Consider the following 20132-nt stretch of genomic DNA (forward strand, 5'->3'; position numbering starts at 1 on the left):
AGTGCTTAGGCCTGAGCAGCCAACCATGAGGCCTGAATACTGTTATAAGGGGTATGCTTTTTTTTGTCAAAAAACTTCTTTATTAAAGAAGAAGACGTTAAAAAAAACGTAGGAAGTACATATGATCCAAAAGATTGGGAAAACCATCTATCCCAATTTTTTTTTAAGTACTTACACATCCTCTATGCTCGTAGATACATTTTTTATGTAGGAGTGCATTGTTAACCTCTTTCAGCCAAGCTTGAAAAGGTTAGAGGCGTGGCTTGCATGACCTTAGCTATGGTCTTTCTGGCCATATAGTACGTTTCTCTCACAAATACTCCCAGGGATTGGTCTAATTCGTCATTCGATATAAGGCCTAATAAGCATAGTTTGGGGTCTAGAGTAACAGGAGAGCCCATGTCATGTAAAAATCGAACCACATGAAGCCAAAATGTCTGAATTAGCAGACAAGGCCATGGTAGGTGAAAAAAAGTACTGGGGGGAGATTCGCACAGTAGACATAGTGGGTTGTGAGTCAATTGAAATCGGGCAATTTTATGGGGGGGGGGGTTACGCTCGATGTATAATGTATAGTTGTGTCAATCGGTCAGGTATTCTAGGGGAGACTAGTTTTGCAGTTTCTAGTATTTCATGCCAATCATCAAGGTCCATTTCCCATTTTGTTTTAACCACATAAGCAAATTTTGTCACATAAGGAAGGTGTATTATTGTATATAGTGAGGAAATCAATTTAGTAGATTCCGTGTCCAATATAATATCCAGGATAGAAGGGGTAGTCAAAGAAGGCTGTCCATCATGAAATTGGGTTTGTAGTGCGTGCCTGAGTTGGAAGTACCTCAACAACAACTGATTAGGGAGCGAGAATTCCTCTTTTAGCTGTTGAAAGGTTTTAAGTCCAGTAGAGGTCATAACTTGATGTAGGTATTACTACACCATGGTTTGCCCATAGACTGGGGTCTGGGATTGTCAGTAGTTCAGGTAAACTATTACTGAACCAAAGAGGAGTGTGTGAGTGAATGGGTGGTATCTGCATTTTAGATGATATGATCCCCCATACTCTCTGATGATGAGAAGACATATCATGCTTGCATCAGACATGACCGGGGTGGAGTAGTTTTTTTCCGCATGATAAGCTGAAGTAGAGTAGTTGGTCGAAATAACTGTAAATTCCAAATGAAAACAACAATGGTTGTACTCACATACAAATGTAGTATAGAGGCATAACACAGTGCATGCTAATGCAAGCAGTCACTCTCAGGTCAGGTGTGGAGAGCTGGCATAGCCTGAAGACCAGGTGGTGTTAGTGCTGGCTAACGCGTTTCGAGGGATAACCCTCTTCTTCAGAGCCAATGGGATTCCCTAAAAAACCTGAAGCTGCAGGCATCATCCTGGTATAACTACTTGAAGCCCAGCAATGTACTGGTACGTTGCTGGTTATGAAGTGGTTAAAAACCATCAGAAACAGCTGCTTTTATATTTATATCTTCATGGGTTCCCAATTCTCCTAGCTTACTGGCTTTTGAATTCAGCATTGGTTTTTCCACCACTGGTCTCAACTTTTTTTTATTTGCACCAACACATAAAAGGTAAACACAAAAACAACTTAGTAGGAGATAAAGGTAAATCCGAAAATAACTGACCTGGGTACAAAGTTGAACAAGGAGTCGAGCTGCACTAGGAGTGCTGGACGCCAGGCAGCCAACAGCTGTACTCAAGTATGCTAGGCAAGAGATGGGTTTGCTGGTCTTGGTGTGTAGACCACGAGAGCGATCAGCAGAACTAGTCAAAGTGTTGGATGGACTGGTGGAAAGGCCAGCTCTACCTGCAGCAGCCAAGCACATGAGGCGCACCAAAGTGCGGATGTCAGTTAAGCCAAGGGACTCCAGACCCGCAGCAAGACTGCAACTGGACCCACTGGAGGAGAAATGAAAACATGATGTATTCATACAGACCGACATCACAGGTGAAACTAACTTTGTGGGAAGTGCAATACTAAAAATCTATTACAGAAAAAAAAGTAAATCAGAACAATTCATGTAATTTTGGTTCATTTTTTAATGTGCATGCACAATGGAAACCCACAGAAACTTTTGAGGCCTCTTATAGTAAAATGTCTCCAGAAATCTCCTCTCCCCTCACTGCTAGAAATAATTCCCATCCGTGTCATCCATCTTATATGTACCCTCACTTATTTATCAATACAAGCAACATACCAATCACAGGAAAGTAAAATAACACACCTAACAGACAGCAGTGAAAGGGCACGCATCACCATGGTACGTGCCAGCAGGACCTGGGCAGCAGATATTACTCTTCGTAATGCCATCACACGATCATGCGGGTTTACAAGAGCTGCTGCCTGCTCTCCTAGTGTTATCCGGCCTGATGAGCTCTTCTCTAAAGCTCCTTGGCAGCCTGGAAGGCAAATGAGAAATGAATAAGTGGCAACAGTAAAAGCGAAGGACACCAGCAACAAAATATTTTTGGACACTAACATTTTCACCAAAGCACAGACAGCACCCATCAAGAATTATGCCTGCTTCCCACTGGAAAAATAAAAGGTGATTTCAACCCGTATCCCAAGGTACCTATTTGCATTAGTGTTTCCTCCATGCTGTTGGTGGCTGTTACCATGGCTACAGAAGCCCCCAGTGGGTCACTGTCTGGAAACTGCACTGGTTCAGGTACAATCCTCCGGTCATTGAGGCCAAGGGGTCCAGCTAGTAGTTCAAATTCTTCTTCTCCAGTGAGTTTCTCATCCTCATCAACATCCAACATGTCCCAGTCTTCTGTATATAGATTAATGAAAGGTTAAAATCAACAGTAAAAGCATATAATCACTTCATTATATTCAACATAGATCTTTTCTAGAACCTAAAAAAAAAAAAAAAAAAAAAAAAAAAGGATCCCATCCCTTTAAAGCATGAATAACAGCATAGTGCTTTTGCTGTGTAATTTGGCCCCCTGTATCCCCTGAAATACCTGGCTGATCCTGCCAGTTTATACCCTCCCCTCTGTAAACTGACCACGGTTCATCATAGCCACTGAGCCATGACACCATGGTCGGTTTACGTGCCTCCATCATCCGCAGCTTTCCTGTCCTCCTCTATGAGGATGGGAGAGAGCGAATAAATTTGTGAAATGCGTCAACCATGCTCCCCTCTGTGCTGTCATGATGCTGTGAACCTTGATGGTTTCTCACGTTAGATGTTTTTATACCAATAAAGCAATTTCACTTATTCTTGGCATGCGGTCAATCGTTTTGTCTCCTGCATCAGTTACCCAGATCACAGACTGGACCTGCACTTGATCATTAAGGAAGGTATTAGCATTATTAGCATCACCTGGAGCGGTGTTACTCCACCCCCCCCCCCGCCCCCCCCGCTGCTGGAATACCATGATGTACCTTTATATACTATCAGCGCTGTCTCTTAACGCAGTATGCCCCCGTGTGTGTTTTTTTTTTTTTAAACGCAGTATACATTATTTCTGAGCGCCGATTAGCACTCAGGTGACCGAACGGCTCTCTCTTCCTGACGGACATCAGTGGGGGAATCTCGGCCCCGCCAGAAGCAGCTGTCAGATAGGGAATGGAGAGAGCCGGCCGGTCACACGATCGCCACTCAGAAATAAGGAATATACTTTTTTTTTTTAAATCACACACACGGGGTCACACTGCATTAAAAGACAGAGGATAATATAAAGCATGTTAGAGTGGCTTAACAACCCCTTTGATGCTTACGTTTTATATAAATCCAATATTTATTTACCTTCATACACACTGTCTTGCTTGCCAATCAGATCGGGGGCATGTCCTTTGTACCTGAAGCATAAAGTATTTCCATCAAAAACCTTACCCTACTACACGTCTGCTGTGATAGTTCATAGAATAGTATTAACCAAATGTACTCCGATGAAATAAGACGACACAGGCTGTGAAAATCCAATGTATCTAAACATGAAGTGAGTAAAAGCACACAAAGAAAAGTTGCTAAAAAGTTTATTTCCAAATACCTAGTAGGAAATGTATCCAATATAGACATCAGAAGAATGCCTTCCAATAGCAGTATGGGTGATATGCTTTAATACTTACCTGTAGTATAGTATGTTGCCAGACTGCAGACTCTGTTGAATTCAGACTTCACTCCCAGAGATACAGCTGTCACTGGAACCTTCAGTGTCCGATACTTCTGTGTGTGTTTCCCACAGATACATGTCTGTTCAATGCAGATGCTCATCAGCCCCACTCCTATCTCCAGGAACCATAGGCTCCCAGCCACAAAGAAAAACCATGGCTCATACAAAGCTGTGTGCTTAAGATGTTAAAGTTGGTGGTACCCCATAGAAATCCCAGTCAATCAAAGTCCTGTCCTGCGCTAGCAATTCTGTTACCAGTGACAACACGCCAGCACAGGAATGCTAAATCTCACTTTGCTTTCTCCATGGCATTCTTCCCTTAGTGCCCAAGCCAGCTCAACTGCTGCTCCCTCTCTAGCGATTTTGATTCTGTGGCAGTTTAGTCCTTGAGGAAGCAATTTTTATAAGAAAAAGTAGCTGTTGCATTTTGGCGATTTAGGTGGCAGTGTGACATGCCCATTTATCACAGGATTGGAAGGCATTCATCTTCTGAGTGGCCACATATTTATTTAATGGAAATAGTTTGTTCGGGCCATTTTAAACATGGAATTCTACTTTAAAAGCGAAGTTCACCTTTAAGAAAAAAAATTATAAAATAACGTGCATTTATAATTTTGTCCATTGGAGCCTGCAAAGCATAGCACCCATGATCAATCACTCCTGCATTCACTTCCTTCTGCTCTCTGCTCCGCATTTCTATACAGATATTCAGTAAATAACCTGGAGAAGTGTCAATGGACTAGGAGGACACTGATTACCACATTCGTGGTCCACTGAGAACTACAAGCCTGTCTGCAGCAGTGGCAGACGGGATTTGCAGTTTATTTATCCACAGATCCCTGTGCCGGGGAGAAGAACACATGCATGCTGTCACGGGAGAGGGGGGCTTAGGAACATGTTACACCCTCAATACAGGTGTAACATGTAAATGTAACATATTCCTAAAGGTGAACGATGCTATCTTACACATGGATCTAAAAGGGCCAGGCAACAGTAAGTACCAACAACTTAGAAATTAGGGCCATGTTACATTAGTCATCCCATCACCAGCAGCAACCCTTCAGCAAAAAAACTGCCAAGGTGAGCACTCAACTGTTCCTATGGTGCTCTCTCCTTGTTGGATGAAGCACTGCAGAATTTGCCAGCCACAGTATCGCTAGTGTGATATGGCCCTAAAAAAAACAGCAATTATTTCTATTACTACTACTAAAAACATTTTGCACGGGAGGTGTCCACTATTACTTCTTAGTTCCCTAATACAATATTATTTATGTTTTTTTAAAGAGGAACTAGGGTCTATAACTAGCAATTACAGTGGTGTGAAAAAGTGTTTGCCCCCTTCCTCATTTCCTGTTCCTTTGCATGTTTGTCACACTTAAGTGTTTCGGAACATCAAACCAATTTAAACAATAGTCAAGGACAACACAAGTAAACACAAAATGCAATTTGTAAATGAAGGTGTTTATTATTAAAGGTGAAAAAAAATCCAAACCATCATGGCCCTGTGTGAAAAAGTGATTGCCCCCTAAACCTAATAACTGGTTGGGCCACCCTTAGCAGCAACAACTGCAACCAAGCGTTTGCGATAACGTGCAATGAGGCTTTTACAGCGTCCTGGAGGAATTTTGGCCCACTCATCTTTGCAGAATTGTCCTAATTCAGTTACATTAGAGGGTTTTCGAGCATGAACGCCCTTTTTAAGGTCATACCACAACATCGCAATAGGATTCAGGTCAGGACTTTGGCTAGGCCACTCCAAAGTCTTCATTTTGTTTTTCTTCAGCCATTCGGTGGTGGACTTGCTGGTGTGTTTAGGATCATTGTCCTGCTGCAGAACCCAAGTTCGTTTCAGCTTGAGTACACGAACAGATGGTTGGACATTCTCCTTCAGGATCTCTTGGTAGACAGCAGAATTCATAGTTCCTTTTATCACGGCAAGTCTTCCAGGTCCTGAAGCAGCAAAACAGCCCCAGACCATCACACTACCACCACCATATTTTACTGTTGGTATAATGTTCTTTTTATGAAATGCAGTGTTCCTTCTATGCCAGATATACTTGGACACACACCTTCCAAAGTGTTCCACTTTTGTCTCATCGGTCCACAGAATGTTGTCCCAAAAGTCTTGGGGATCATCAAGATGTGTTGTGGAGAAATTGAGACGAGCTTTGATGTTCTTTTTGCTCAGCAGTGGTTTTCTCCTTGGAACTCTGCCATGCAGGCCATTTTTGCCCAGTCTTTTCCTGATGGTGGAGGCATGAACGCTGACCTTAACTGAGGCAAGTGAGGCCTGCAGTTCCTTGGACGTTGTTGTGGGGTCTTTTGTGACCTCTTGGATGAGTCGTCGCTGCGCTCTTGGGGTAATTTTGGGCGACCGGCCACTCCTGGGAAGGTTCACCACTGTTCCATGTCTTCGCCATTTGTGGATAATGGCTCTCACTGTGGTTCGCTGGATTCCCAAAGCTTTGGAAATGGCTTTATAACCCTTTCCAGACTGATAGATCTCAATTACTTTCTTTCTCAATTGTTCCTGAATTTCTTTGGGTCTCGGCATGATGTGTAGCTTTTAAGGATCTTCTGGTGGACCTTACTGTGTCAAGCAGCTCCTATTTAAGTGATGCCTTGATTGTGAACAGGTGTGGCAATAATCAGGCCTGGGTGTGGCTAGAGAAATTGAACTCAGGTGTGGACAACCACAGTTATAGTATGTTTTAACAAGGGGGGCAATCACTTTTTCACACAGGGCCATGATGGTTTGGATTTTTTTTTAACCATTAATAATAAACAACTTCATTTACAAATTGCATTTTGTGTTTATTTGTGTTGTCCTTGACTATTGTTTAAATTGGTTTGATGTTCCGAAACACTTAAGTGTGACAAACATGCAAAGGAACAGGAAATGAGGAAGGGGGCAAACACTTTTTCACACCACTGTATATAATCAAAGCTGCCTGGCAACAAGAGTTTTTCCCCCATTTATCAACAAAACAGAGGAACTTTTTTACTCAAAATTCTAATGTGATTTGGTTATGGTGATATAAGACCTACTGATTTGTATCAGGTGTAACGAATGATCAAAGATCCCCTTTAAGGACAGTATAGTGCACAATATGCAAGAGAAATCTGGCAGTTTAGATACTCACTTTTCTGAAGCAGTTGTCTTGCGCTTGCTCTTCAGGCCAAGGTACTTCTCCCGGCAGCTGCCACATAACAGGTAATAGGGATTCCCGCTGCCACACTCTCCACCGAACCAGCCATCAACATAGGAGCCATTGCTGCGGTACCCCTGGCGGTTGGCACTATGTCCACAGCCTGGGTGGTACCTCTTCATGTGTTGATTAAAACTGAGCACACTTGCCTCACATAGCTCACAGATAACTACCTCCTCTCGTTCATCTGTTTCACACACATGCTGTAAAGGAAACAAACTATTTCAATTGTGAGCATGTAAACCACAGCTCAAGACATAAGGTTGGGAATAGTTCAGCAGAACATGCACATTACTAGGTCTGAGATTCAGCAGCATTTTGCATGACATACACAATACGAGCAATACATACAAGAAAAGGGTTATGTCAACTGGCATGCTGAGATTAGGAGAAATGCTGTTTACTATGCTTATATAGTAGATATTAGTATATTTTTTTTCTTAATGTTCATGGAACCAAGGTCATTGTTTATTACTAAAGCCCAAAAATATTAGTATGCATATTATTGCTTGCACAGTAAAATCTTGGTTGGAGAGCGTTTTGCAAGACAAAACAAATACATTTTGACTCGATACACAAGTAGTGTCATGTCACAACCGAGTATAAAAGTGAAGAGAGGTGCCTCTAAGTGTAGAAATATGGTTACATTTAATGAAAGTACAACATTTAGCAACTCACATGGTTGAGGATTAAAACAGGCACATCTAAGTATGCAGGAATCCAGGGTAAAGCTGTCCACATACTGTCCTCTGCCCCTCCATTGACGTCATCCCTTCCACTCTGCGCTCCACAATCGATTCAAGCCTTGCTTTCAGGGTAGTCGTCCTGGTCACGATTGCAGACTAACATCGGTGAGCGCTGGCGGTGTGGAGGATGGTCTATGTAGACAGCCTTACCCCAGATGCCTGCATACTTAGATGTGCCTGTTTTAATCAACCATGTGAGTTGCTAAATGTTGTACCGTACCTTCAATAAATGTAACCGTATTGCTACACTTAGAGGCACCCATCTTTTTTATATGCTGTAGCTCCTGCTGGATTTTGCTTCTAATTTTCTTGTGGAGGCTGCCATTTGTGGATGGACATTTTATGGTTACACAACCCATCACAATGCTATAATATTTTTATATGGACTATAAACTGAAAGACCTAGGAATAAATGGTTGTGGACGTTTCCATTATTTCTTATGGGGAAATTCACTTTGATATACGAGTGCTCTGGATTACAAGCATGTTTCCGAAACAAATTATGCTCACAATCCAAGGTTTTACTGTACCAATATAGTTCAGGCTTATAAATAGCATTTAAATTCTCTAGCTGGAAGCTGCATGCATCGATGCTCTTCATCTCATGTTGGGGAGTAAAGCGAGGGGTGAGGGATTAGAGCAGAGATGGAAGCAGCTCCAGCTGCTGTCACACACCCATGTTGGCCAGTCCAGTACCTCTGGGATCCACATTCCCAGAATATCATTATCGCTGGCTAACTCCTGTCCGAACATTGCCTCCATGGCTTCATCATCAAGGTCGATCTCAAGCTCCTCATCCAAATTTAGGTCATACAAGGCTCCAGGCTCCTGCTGCAGGGACACACCATCTCTTCGACCTTGGTTGCGATGAGCTTGGACAGTGCGGTACAAACCAGCTGACCAGAAAAAAGTTGCAAAATGGAGGAGGAAGTTAGAATTTAGGATTATAAAAGTCTCAGAAATATATGATATGCAGAACTGGAAACTATACTTTATCCACCCACCTCATTTAATTGGAGATAGTTACGTTTATAAACCTTGATCATCTCCAATCACATCATAGGGCAATGGCTGCCCTATTTTAAAATTACATAAATATTGATTAGGTTTCGACACGGGCATCTAACTGCCATAGGCCTTATTTTCTCATAAATGTTTATCTCATAGGGCTCCTGTTTCTGCCCTCCTTACACACCTAACTGAAGTAACTAGCAACCTTAAAGGGAAACTAAAGTCTCCTTTTTTTCCAGTTAAAAATAACAAACATGTTATACTTACCTGCTCTGTTGCAGTGGATTTGCACAGAGCAGCCCGGATCCTCCTCTTTTCGGGTCCCTCTTCAGTGCTTCTGGCTCCTCCCTCCTGTTGAGTGCCCCCACAGCAAGCAGCTTGCTATGGGGGCACCCGAACCGAGCTACAGCTTCCCGTGTCTATTCAGACACAGAGCCGTGGCCTGGCCCCCTTTCTCTCATTGGCTGACTGACTTTGACAGCAGCGGGAGCCAATGGCGCCACACTGCTGTCTTAGCCAAAAAGGAGGGGAGTCCCGGGCAGCCAAGACACTCCTACATCGATGGATCTAGATGGGGCTCAGGTAAGTATTAGGGGGCTGATGCACACAGAAGGCTTTTTATCCTATTACATAGAATGCATTAAGATAAAAAAACCTTCTGCCTTTACAATTACTTTAAGTTAGCAATATTTGAACTTGTGTAGTGAGCTCTGCGAACTGATTTATTACAAACAAAATAATTTGCTTGCGGTAGAGAGAGTACATCTTAAATACGTAGATATTTAACATAACATATTTAACAAGGTGATCCCCCAGCGTTTTGAATTACACCTGCTGGAGCTCACTGAACCCATCCTAAGACTAAATTATTTATGTAAAAAATTGTTCTTTGCACTTTCACATTACTGCGCTACTTCAAATAACCAGGAGAAAGCATTAGCACTCATGCAGTGAGTTACTGCTGTATATAGCACCAACAGTTTGCACAGCGCTTTACAACATGAGGGAAGACAGTACAGTTATAATACAATTCAATACAGGAGGAATCGGAGGGCCCTGTTCATTAGAGCTTGCAATCTAAAAGTTATTCTGTTCACCCTCCTATTGGAAAGGCATATAGCACAGTAGCTTAGTGGTCAGCACTTCTGCCTGCCAGCATCCAAACCACAACACTACCTGCCTGGAGTTTGCATGCTCTCCCTGTGCCCGAGTGGATTTCCTCACACACTCCAAAGACATGCTTGTTGGTTAATTAATTCCTGTCTAGTATGTATACAAATGTGAGTTAAGGACCTTAGATTGTAAGCTCCTTGAGGACAGGGACTGATGTGAATGCTTACTGTGTATGTAAAGCACTGCATATATTGTCAGTGCTATATAAATACCTAAAAAAATAGCCAATAGGCACAATGAACAATGACTTACCTGCCCTTGCCAACAGTGTCCTTGCTGCCAAATCAAACTTCTGTCTTTTAGTAACTGTAGACCTCCCTCTACTCTGGTTTCCACTGCTGGCTCCTGCATTTTCTGCCTGTTCCATGCTGTCTGGGCTGCAAATGGATGTTAATGATATTATAAATTCTTAAACTCTTAATATTATATCTAAAGATCTGAATTCACATGTTGATTAACAAAGGGAACTTGTTTTAGACATTTTTTACTAGTAAATCAGCCATGTACAAATTTTTTTCCAATGAGTTAAGGCAACCAGAATAAATTATGTAGTTGTAGACATGCACCACCTGTGAAACCATTTCTATTTCACCCCACAAGTTGGTGATTCTTTCCATCTGTGCTTAGAATCTATTGCAAATACGATCCTGCACTGACCCAATCTGATAAGTGGGGTAGAGGCTGCACTCACAGCTGTGACAACACAACACTTTATTCCTTCATGGAAGGGGTAGACTATAGTGGTTATAATGAATCTTTGAGCACAGAGGTATAGGAAGGGACAATGATGGCTTGTTTTGTACTTTCTAGGGTTGTCAACTCGACCTTGTTTTACTACCTACTGAGTCAAAGACAAACAAGCATTAAGCTAATGAAGTCTGACGATTCTAAACTCCTATCTTGCATACTTGTTCCAGGTCAGTGACTCACCAGGTGGTACCACCAAAACCAGGCCCCAGTGTTCGTACCCTCCATAACACATTAGCAACAGCATCTTCCATAATCCTATCTTTACACGTTCTATATAAATTTACAGCTCTGAAGCATGCACTGACATGGAAGCTCGTGCATTAGACATACCACACAACCGAGTGCAGAGAACTGTTGTTTTAACTGCTGTAGGTACTTAAAGCGGAGTTACAGGCTTTTTATATGTTTATTAAAAGTCAGCAGCTACAAAAAGTGTAGTTGTTGACTTTTAAGAGACACTTATGTGTTCCACGGTCCAGCGATGTGGCCGAACAGAGAGTCTCTCCTCTCTGCCAGCGCCTCCATTGCCACTCTGGGCACCTGGCCGTGACAGCTTTCGGGTTCACGGTCGGGCACGCAGGGCGCATGAACGAGTCGCGATACACTCCCGGAGTGGACAGGCGATCACCTGAGACCTGTCACGTGTCCCAGGAGATCGCCAAGAGGGGGGCCGCCTAAGGCGAAAGGAGGAGTCGCCTTGGCGGTCCCTGGGCAGAAGGAGGAAGTGGGACAAGAAGTCCCCCTCCCAACGAAACCCCCACTCCCAACCCCCAAAAAATGACATGCCAAGGGGGCGAGGAGTGCTTAAAGCGGAAGTTTCATTTTTGGGTGGAACTCCACTTTAAACACTGCAGAGTGGCAGTAAAGTGCAAAGTGTAGAAAGTCCAAAACATGCATTGTGGCCTTCAAGTTTTTAGCTACACCTATGGTCAAGCTAGTAAACATAAAGTGTACCATAAGAGTATGAGATTTGTCTTTATTCAGAAAACATTAATCAAAGCAGATTTGTTTATGAACCAGAGACTTTCTGTGCCGTGGCTCATTAAATATCCTGTACATACCTCTCACAAAAGCACTCTTCCAGCTCTGGGTTGTCAGTGGAGGAAATGTCTCCTGTGAAAACCACATCATTGGATTTACCCCCAGCTCCAGAAACAGCGTCTCCTTGGCACTGCTCATTGGGCCTCCCTGAATATCTCTCTTCATCATCTGGATGTTCTATCATCCACATGGCCAGTACAGTGATGTTCTGCGGGTCAGCCTCTCTTGCACCTAGAAGGTAACCATGTGCAAAGAACACAATAAAAAAAATGACAAACCAAACCAATACCTGTATTAACAAGCAGAGTCAGCAACCAACAATGTAACCAAGAACGGGGTTCAATATTGTAAATATATGTCTGTCATCGAAAAGCATCTGATCACATTTAGAACATTTTATGTCCCTTATGCTTTTAACAGTAATTCTGATATACTGATAGCCTTCAAGTATTCTATAACACAAACATTTTAAAAGTAACCTGTGTGTGTCCTTTGTGGTGGTTTGCTAATCAGATCTTGCAGGCACAGTGTGGTCTGCGGTGGGTAAGAGATTCAAGGCAGAAAAAAACAATTACCAGTAGCTTCCATGGCTTTTTTGATCTGTCTGATGGAGAATCCCATTTCTAGAAGAGGCACAACCACAGCAGGAGGGGGAGGGGAAGTGGATAGGCGGCTGCTGGGGTCTGACAAAGCTGTGGTGACAAACATTAAAAAATAAATAAATAAAATAAATAATCAAAAAAAGAAAACAAAAATACAAAACAAATTAAAAATGTTAAATTATAAGCATACTATATCTTTTGGAAGAAAATATTAATTAATTATACATGAGTAGTTGGAATGATGCATTTACTTACAGCTTTTCCTGAATAAAGCTGTTTAAACTGTACTAAAGACAATATATTCACAGGGAATGACACCACTTAGGTATAAGGCACTTTGTAGGGTTAAATATAGGTAGGTCACTATTTAGGCCAGTGGTTTTTGTTGTGGGGGTACAGCAGCAATCAAACCAGACCCTCCCCCCCAGCTCTAGGTAGGTCGGTACTTGCCCAATAGGTTTGTGGGCGGGCAGGGCTCCAGGTCCGGGGGGATAACAGCAGCTCCTGTGTCCTCTTCTGCATCATGGTGGCTTCAGTTGTTCGTCTTCTCCCTCCTCCTAGGCATCCAATAGGATCGCCTGTCCTTTCAGCCAAACCCGTAACGGTGTCAAGACCCGCTTTCGTGATTGGCCAGGAGTAGGATCAACATTATCTTTATTATAGCAGCAGCTATTTTACATAATGTATTTATAGAATTTTCTTTTACCGTAAGCGCTGGAGAAGTGATATTTGATTGCTTTGAAGTTAAGGAAATCTGACAGGTTTGCTCATTTCCAGCTTACAAGGCAGTCCCCAGGTAACAAACAAGATCAGTCCTGTAGGTTTGTTCTTAAGTTGAATTTGGATGCAAGTTGGAACAGGTACATTTAAGTGCAACTCCAGCCCCCAAAAAATGTGTGCGTCTCTTCTCTCCTCCTTGCAAGGCATCCACTAGGATCGCCTGCACTGTCAGCTAATCGGGTGACGGGTACCACACCCAATTCCCAATTGGCCGGGAGGAGGATCAGTGTTGCAACAGCGAATATTCATTCGCTGTTGCAACACACCTGGGTGGGCTCAGGGCGCATGCTCTGCAACCCGAGCCCACGCTATTTTGAAGCCTATGGCTCTAATTGGGTGCTTAAAAAAAAAAAAAAAAAAAAAAAAAAAAGACTACTCTGGCCGCTGTAATTCATGTGCCTGGTACCCTGAAAGGGGGCGGACACGCGAATAGGGGGCAGCCATGAATCTATCCACTGCATATAGGGGTTGGAGAGGAGAGAGGGGGCAGCGCCCGGGCGCCCCTAATGGACTGGCCACCACTGGTGATAAACCTTCAGTGGAGACACCCATTTCCCCATTACAGGATTGACTTTCCCTTCCTATGGGTAGATTTAATCCTACTTCCTGTTGTCTCCCTCCGTTTGTGCCCAGCATCCTCCCGTACCCTGCCTTGTGCCCTGTTCCCAGCATCCTCCTGTACCCTGCCTTGTGCCCAGCTTCCTGATTTACCCAGGCCTTGTTGTGCCCAGAATCCTCCTGTACGCTGCCTTGTGCCCAGCATACCCCTGTACCCTGCCTTGTGCCCTGTGGCCAGCATCCTCTTGTACCCTGCCTTATTGTGCCCAGCATCCTCCTGTACCCTGCCTTGTTGTGCCCAGCATCCTCCTGTACCCTGTCTTGTGCCCAGCATGCGCCTGTACCCTGCCTTGTGCCCCATGCTCAGCATCCTCCTGTACCCTGCCCTGTGCCCCGTGTGTCCAGCATCCTCCTGTACCCTGATGTGCGCCGCATTTCCTGCACCCTGCTGCGTGTTCCATTTCCTGCACCCTGCTGTGTGCCCCATGGTCTTCACCGCCTTGGAACCATGCTGTGTGCCCTGTACCATGTTGTGTACCATGTTCAGTGCCCTGTACCATGTTTTTGGCCCTGCTGTGTGCCCTGTACCCTTCTATGTGCCCTGTACCATGTTGTGTGCCCTGTACCTTGCTGTGTGCCCCATGTTAGGCAGTTTACCTCATGGTGTGCCCTATCATGAGCCCCATGTTCTGCTGTGTGCCCTATGTCCTGCCGAGTGGCACATTTTCTGCTGTGTGCCCTAGAATGTGCCCCAAGCCATACTGGCTGCCCTATGACCTGCTGTGTGCCCCATGATGTGCCCCATTTTCTGCTGTGTGCCCTGCTGTCCCCCCTGTATTGTGTTCTGACCTCCTGTGCTCTGCCCTGCTGCCCCCTGTACACTGCTTATATCAATTTAAACCCAGAATTGAGCACCTGTTCAGAAGAAAAACAGCACATGTTTCACATAAAATAGGCAAGTTCCAATATTTATTTATATTATTTAATGCTATTTCTTAAAATGATTGTTGTTATATTACAGCTTGCTAATCACACCAATGTGTCCGCTCTGCATAAGCAGAGCGGGCACAGACCAGCCATCTGCCTGCTCAGTGGGCATCAACGTACAGATTCCCGGCTCAGCAAGCTTGACCTTGGAAGGGTCTTAGACAGCCATCATGGGAACAAGGGTCCCTTTGGGAACATTTTCTACTTCTCTTGTTCTGGTGACAACTCAGAATTCTTGATTTCCCCTCACAGAGGGACTCTCTTCAAGACCCTAGAGGGGACATTGAAATAAAAATATAAACTATGTAGTTATAAAGTTTTGGTTTTAGATGAACTGGACTGAAGTGCTCTGAGGGCATGTAAGGCCGCGTACACACGCGCGGACTGTTCGCCCAACCTTGTTCGGCAAACAGTTTGTCAAACAGTCCGCTCAAAATTTGCATGAGCGGACTTGCCCACACACGAGCGGACTGTTTGACGAACAAGGTTGGGCAAACAGTTCGCTCAACTTTTGAAATGAACGGACTCGCCCACGTAAGGAGGAGGCAAATCCGCCCATTTCGAGCGCGTGTACAGGTAGGCGGGGCCCGCGAAGGAAACGTCGCGGGCTCCGCCGCCTGGAATGGGCTTAAAGGGGAACCCCAACGCCGAAAAAAATCGGCGTGGGGTCCCCCCCAAGTCCACACCAGACCCTTGTCCGAGCACGCTACCCGGCCGGCCAGGAAAGGGGGGCGAGCGAGCGCGCCCCCCCCTCCTGAGCCGTACCAGGCCGCGTGCCCTCAACATGGGGGGTGCCTTGGGGAAGGGGGGGCCGCGCGGCCCCCCCACCCCAAAGCACCTTGTCCCCATGTTGATGAGGACAAGGGCCTCTTCCCGACAACCCTGGCCGTTGGTTGTCGGGGTCTGCGGGCGGGGGGCTTATCGGAATCCGGGAGCCCCCTTTAAGAAGGGGGCCCCCGGATACCGGCCCCCCACCCTATGTGAATGAGTATGGGGTACAATGTACCCCTACCCATTCACCTGTGAAATAAAGTACAATAAAACACACAACACAGAGAAAAAGTATTTTATTGCACAGCCGGGGGTCTTCCGTCTTCGGGGGTCTTCTCGCCGGACTCCTCCGCTATGTGTGTGTAGCTCTTTTGCCAGCGGAGGAGTCCGGCTTTCTTCCTCCCCGCCGCCGGCCTCTTCTCCCGACTTCGGGGGTCTTGTCCCCCTCTTCGGTTCTTCTGCCGGGCCACCGCGCCTGGTCCGGTGGCCCGGTCTTCTGTCGCCGTCTTCCGTTCTTCTGTCGCCGCCTTCGGTTCTTCTGCCGGGCCACCGCGCCTTCTTGTAGCTCTTTTACAGGCGGTGGCCCGGTCTTCTGTCGCCGCTGTCACCGCTGTCGCCTTCCGTTCTTCTTCTTGTTCTTCTTGTTCTTCTCCAGGAGATGTTGACACGTCGCTCCCTCCGGCCGGAATGCCAGAGCCGCCCTGCGCTGTGACTTATATAGTGACAATGGGGCGGGGTCACATGGGTTGGTCACATGGTGACCCCGCCCCCTTACGATGTCATAGTCCCCATGTGACATCAACCCATGTGACCAACCCATGTGACATATACCATGTGACCCCGCCCCATTGTCACTATATAAGTCACAGCGCAGGGCGGCTCTGGCATTCCGGCCGGAGGGAGCGACGTGTCAACATCTCCTGGAGAAGAACAAGAAGAACAAGAAGAAGAACGGAAGGCGACAGCGGCGACAGAAGACCGGGCCACCGCCTGTAAAAGAGCTACAAGAAGGCGCGGTGGCCCGGCAGAAGAACCGAAGGCGGCGACAGAAGAACGGAAGACGGCGACAGAAGAACGGAAGACGGCGACAGAAGACCGGGCCACCGGACCAGGCGCGGTGGCCCGGCAGAAGAACCGAAGAGGGGGACAAGACCCCCGAAGTCGGGAGAAGAGGCCGGCGGCGGGGAGGAAGAAAGCCGGACTCCTCCGCTGGCAAAAGAGCTACACACACATAGCGGAGGAGTCCGGCGAGAAGACCCCCGAAGACGGAAGACCCCCGGCTGTGCAATAAAATACTTTTTCTCTGTGTTGTGTGTTTTATTGTACTTTATTTCACAGGTGAATGGGTAGGGGTACATTGTACCCCATACTCATTCACATAGGGTGGGGGGCCGGTATCCGGGGGCCCCCTTCTTAAAGGGGGCTCCCGGATTCCGATAAGCCCCCCGCCCGCAGACCCCGACAACCAACGGCCAGGGTTGTCGGGAAGAGGCCCTTGTCCTCATCAACATGGGGACAAGGTGCTTTGGGGTGGGGGGGCCGCGCGGCCCCCCCTTCCCCAAGGCACCCCCCCATGTTGAGGGCACGCGGCCTGGTACGGCTCAGGAGGGGGGGCGCGCTCGCTCGCCCCCCTTTCCTGGCCGGCCGGGTAGCGTGCTCGGACAAGGGTCTGGTGTGGACTTTGGGGGAACCCCCACGCCGATTTTTTTCGGCGTTGGGGTTCCCCTTTAAGCCCATTCCAGGCGGCGGAGCCCGCGACGTTTCCTTCGCGGGCCCCGCCTACCTGTACACGCGCTCGAAATGGGCGGACTTTCCGAGCGGGAACAGTCCGCTCATTTCGAAAGTACAGCGGACAAGCCCACACACGGGCGGACTGTTCGCTCAAACACAGTTTCAGCGGACAGTTTTTCGGAATTTCCGAAAGACCTTGTCCGTCCAACTGTCCGCTGAAAGCCCACACACGAGCGGACTGTCCGCCCAAACACTGTTCAGCGGACAAGGTTGGGCGAACAGTCCGCCCGTGTGTACGCGGCCTCAGTGTTGTGGAAAAACAAGCACAATGATTAATGAAGAATCTGTCTTTCTGCTGAGGGAAAGAAGTCTTACAAAGCAGAAGATATGAATATCAACAAGCCATGACCAAAAAACCCACCAGCTACACCATCTCAAATATGGCAAATAGTATATTACCTGTACGGTTGGTGTGTCTCGATGGCTGAGAGTCTGGAGATGTGAGGCTCTGTCTTCTTCCTACTTCATCCGTGGGTGATGTGGGGAGTGATGTGATTGGTGGAGTCTGTGCACGACGGGTGGGCAGAACAGTAGTAGTAGGGTAGCTTGAAAACATTTGCCTATAGAAACAAGTATAAAAATAATCAAAATAGTTAAATTGATGACCTCACTTTCAGTAAGTTGTACATAAGAAGAAATAATCCCCCCAACACAGACTGTGTGGCTCAATTTAACTTGACAGATAGCAACCCATGTTTAAAATGTCAGTTTTGCCGCATTTACATTTAGAAGCGATTTTAAAAATAAAATAAATTTTTTTTTTCTTTTAAAATAGCCCAAAATGCGTGGAAACGAAACGCGGCTAAACGCGAGTTACCGTTTAAGCTTAGAAGCGTTTGGCGCTTAAAATGCCTCTAAACTCAGCTTCTGAACCCATTTTTGTGTTCCAAAAAAAGCCTCTAGACACAACTGCCTAGAAACTACTATAAACGACCCTGTGTACATGTACTGATGTAGGGATGCACCGAATGGGTTTTTTGGTGCTGAAACCGATACCAAAAATGAAAAATACACTAGGCCGAAAACCGAAACCGATACCGAAACAGCACTGATACCGAAAATGACTGTTTTTAACCACTTGGGTACCGCGCTATTGCCGAATGACGGCATTAGCGCGGACCTAGATTTCCAGGACTACGTCTATTGACGTCGTCCTGGTTACGAGCGGCCTGCGCGCCCCCTGAGGGGCACGCGCGGCGCGCTCTGTGATCGGCGAGTCCGTGAGACTCGCCTGATCACCGATCCGTGTAAGGGGTCGATCCCGACCCCTTATCACGTGATCAGCTGTCAGCCAATGACAGCTGATCATGTGACAGAACGGAGCCGGTAATCGGCTATTATTCCTCCTCGCGCTGACAGCGCGAGGAGAAAAAAAAAAAAGCCGATCACCGGCGGCCGTGATCGGGACATCAGTCCCGATCACGGCCAGCAATGAAAGGCACCACATGCCACCTGCCAGTGCCCACCTGCCTCCCGCAGTGCCATCCTGAAAAATAACAAAGTAAAAGTAAGTGCCCCCCGTCTGTGCCCATAATGCCCACAGTGCCACCCCACAGTGCCACCCACAGTGCCACCCACAGTGCCTCAAAGGTGCTGCACCCCAGTGCCGCCCATCAGTGCCCAGCAGTGCCGCCCATCAGTGCCCAGCAGTGCCGCCCATCAGTGCCCAGCAGTGCCGCCCATCAGAGCCACCTATCAGTGCCACCTATCAGTGCCCATCAGTCCCATCTATCTGTGGTACCTATCAGTGCCCATCCGTGCCACCCATCCGTGCCACTTATCCGTGCCACCCATCCGTGCCATCTTATCTGTGCCCATCTTTGCCCATCAGTGCCGCCTTATCTGTGCCCATCGGTGCCGCCTTATCTGTGCCTATTAGTGCCGCCTTAACTATGCCTATCAGTGCCCACAAGTGCAGCCTATCAGTGCCCACCAATGCAGCCCATCAGTGCCCACCAATGCAGCCCATCAGTGCCCACCAATGCAGCCCATCAGTGCCCACCAATGCAGCCCATCAGTGCCCACCAATGCAGCCCATCAGTGCCCACCAATGCAGCCTATCAGTGCCGCCTTATCAGCGCACTTCAATGAAGGAGAAAAATGACCCGTTTGCAAAATTTTATAACAAACTATTAAAACATGATTTTTTTTTTTTTTTTTTTTTGCATCTTTTTTTGTTTGTTTAGCAAAAAATAAAACTCCGAGCTGTAACTAAATACCACCAAAAGAAAGCTCTATTTGTGGGAAAAAAATGATAGAAATTTCATTTGGGTACAGTGTTGTATGCCCGCGCAATTGTCATTCAAAGTGCATCAGCGCTGAAAGCTGAAAATTGGTCTGGGACTGAGGGGGGTTTAAGTGCCCAGTAAGCAAGTGGTTAAAAAATATTTTTATACAGGAGGTGGTCAGAGACTGGGGACATGGTACAGGAGATGGTCAGAGACTGGGGACATGGTACAGGAGATGGTCAGAGACTGGGGACATGGTACAGGAGATGGTCAGAGACTGGGGACATGGTACAGGAGATGGTCAGAGACTGGGGACATGGTACAGGAGATGGTCAGAGACTGGGG

At 46.3% G+C, this 20132-nt stretch overlaps 1 protein-coding gene across 9 annotated transcripts in view; it reads right to left on the minus strand.

The window, feature by feature from the left end:
- Nucleotides 1-20132, minus strand: part of HERC1 (HECT and RLD domain containing E3 ubiquitin protein ligase family member 1) — a 230383-nt gene that overhangs the window by 51105 nt on the left and 159146 nt on the right. For 7 of the 9 annotated variants that reach the window (XM_077471309.1, XM_077471313.1, XM_077471314.1 and 4 more), the window contains 10 exons: nucleotides 17959-18119; nucleotides 12646-12762; nucleotides 12091-12301; nucleotides 10532-10656; nucleotides 8771-8991; nucleotides 7284-7552; nucleotides 3774-3826; nucleotides 2592-2792; nucleotides 2244-2418; nucleotides 1644-1917 (listed from right to left, as the gene is read on the minus strand). In XM_077471309.1, the coding sequence (XP_077327435.1) occupies nucleotides 1644-1917; nucleotides 2244-2418; nucleotides 2592-2792; nucleotides 3774-3826; nucleotides 7284-7552; nucleotides 8771-8991; nucleotides 10532-10656; nucleotides 12091-12301; nucleotides 12646-12762; nucleotides 17959-18119 (1807 nt within the window). The remainder of the gene's footprint in view (nucleotides 1-1643; nucleotides 1918-2243; nucleotides 2419-2591; nucleotides 2793-3773; nucleotides 3827-7283; nucleotides 7553-8770; nucleotides 8992-10531; nucleotides 10657-12090; nucleotides 12302-12645; nucleotides 12763-17958; nucleotides 18120-20132) is intronic. The other 2 variants (XM_077471316.1, XM_077471312.1) reach the window with 1 other exon arrangement.

Source organism: Lithobates pipiens, unplaced genomic scaffold (genome assembly GCF_037356315.1).
Source record: "Lithobates pipiens isolate NorthernLeopardFrog02 unplaced genomic scaffold, aLitPip1_a1.2 Scaffold_8, whole genome shotgun sequence".
In the NCBI taxonomy this organism is placed as follows: domain Eukaryota; kingdom Metazoa; phylum Chordata; class Amphibia; order Anura; family Ranidae; genus Lithobates; species Lithobates pipiens.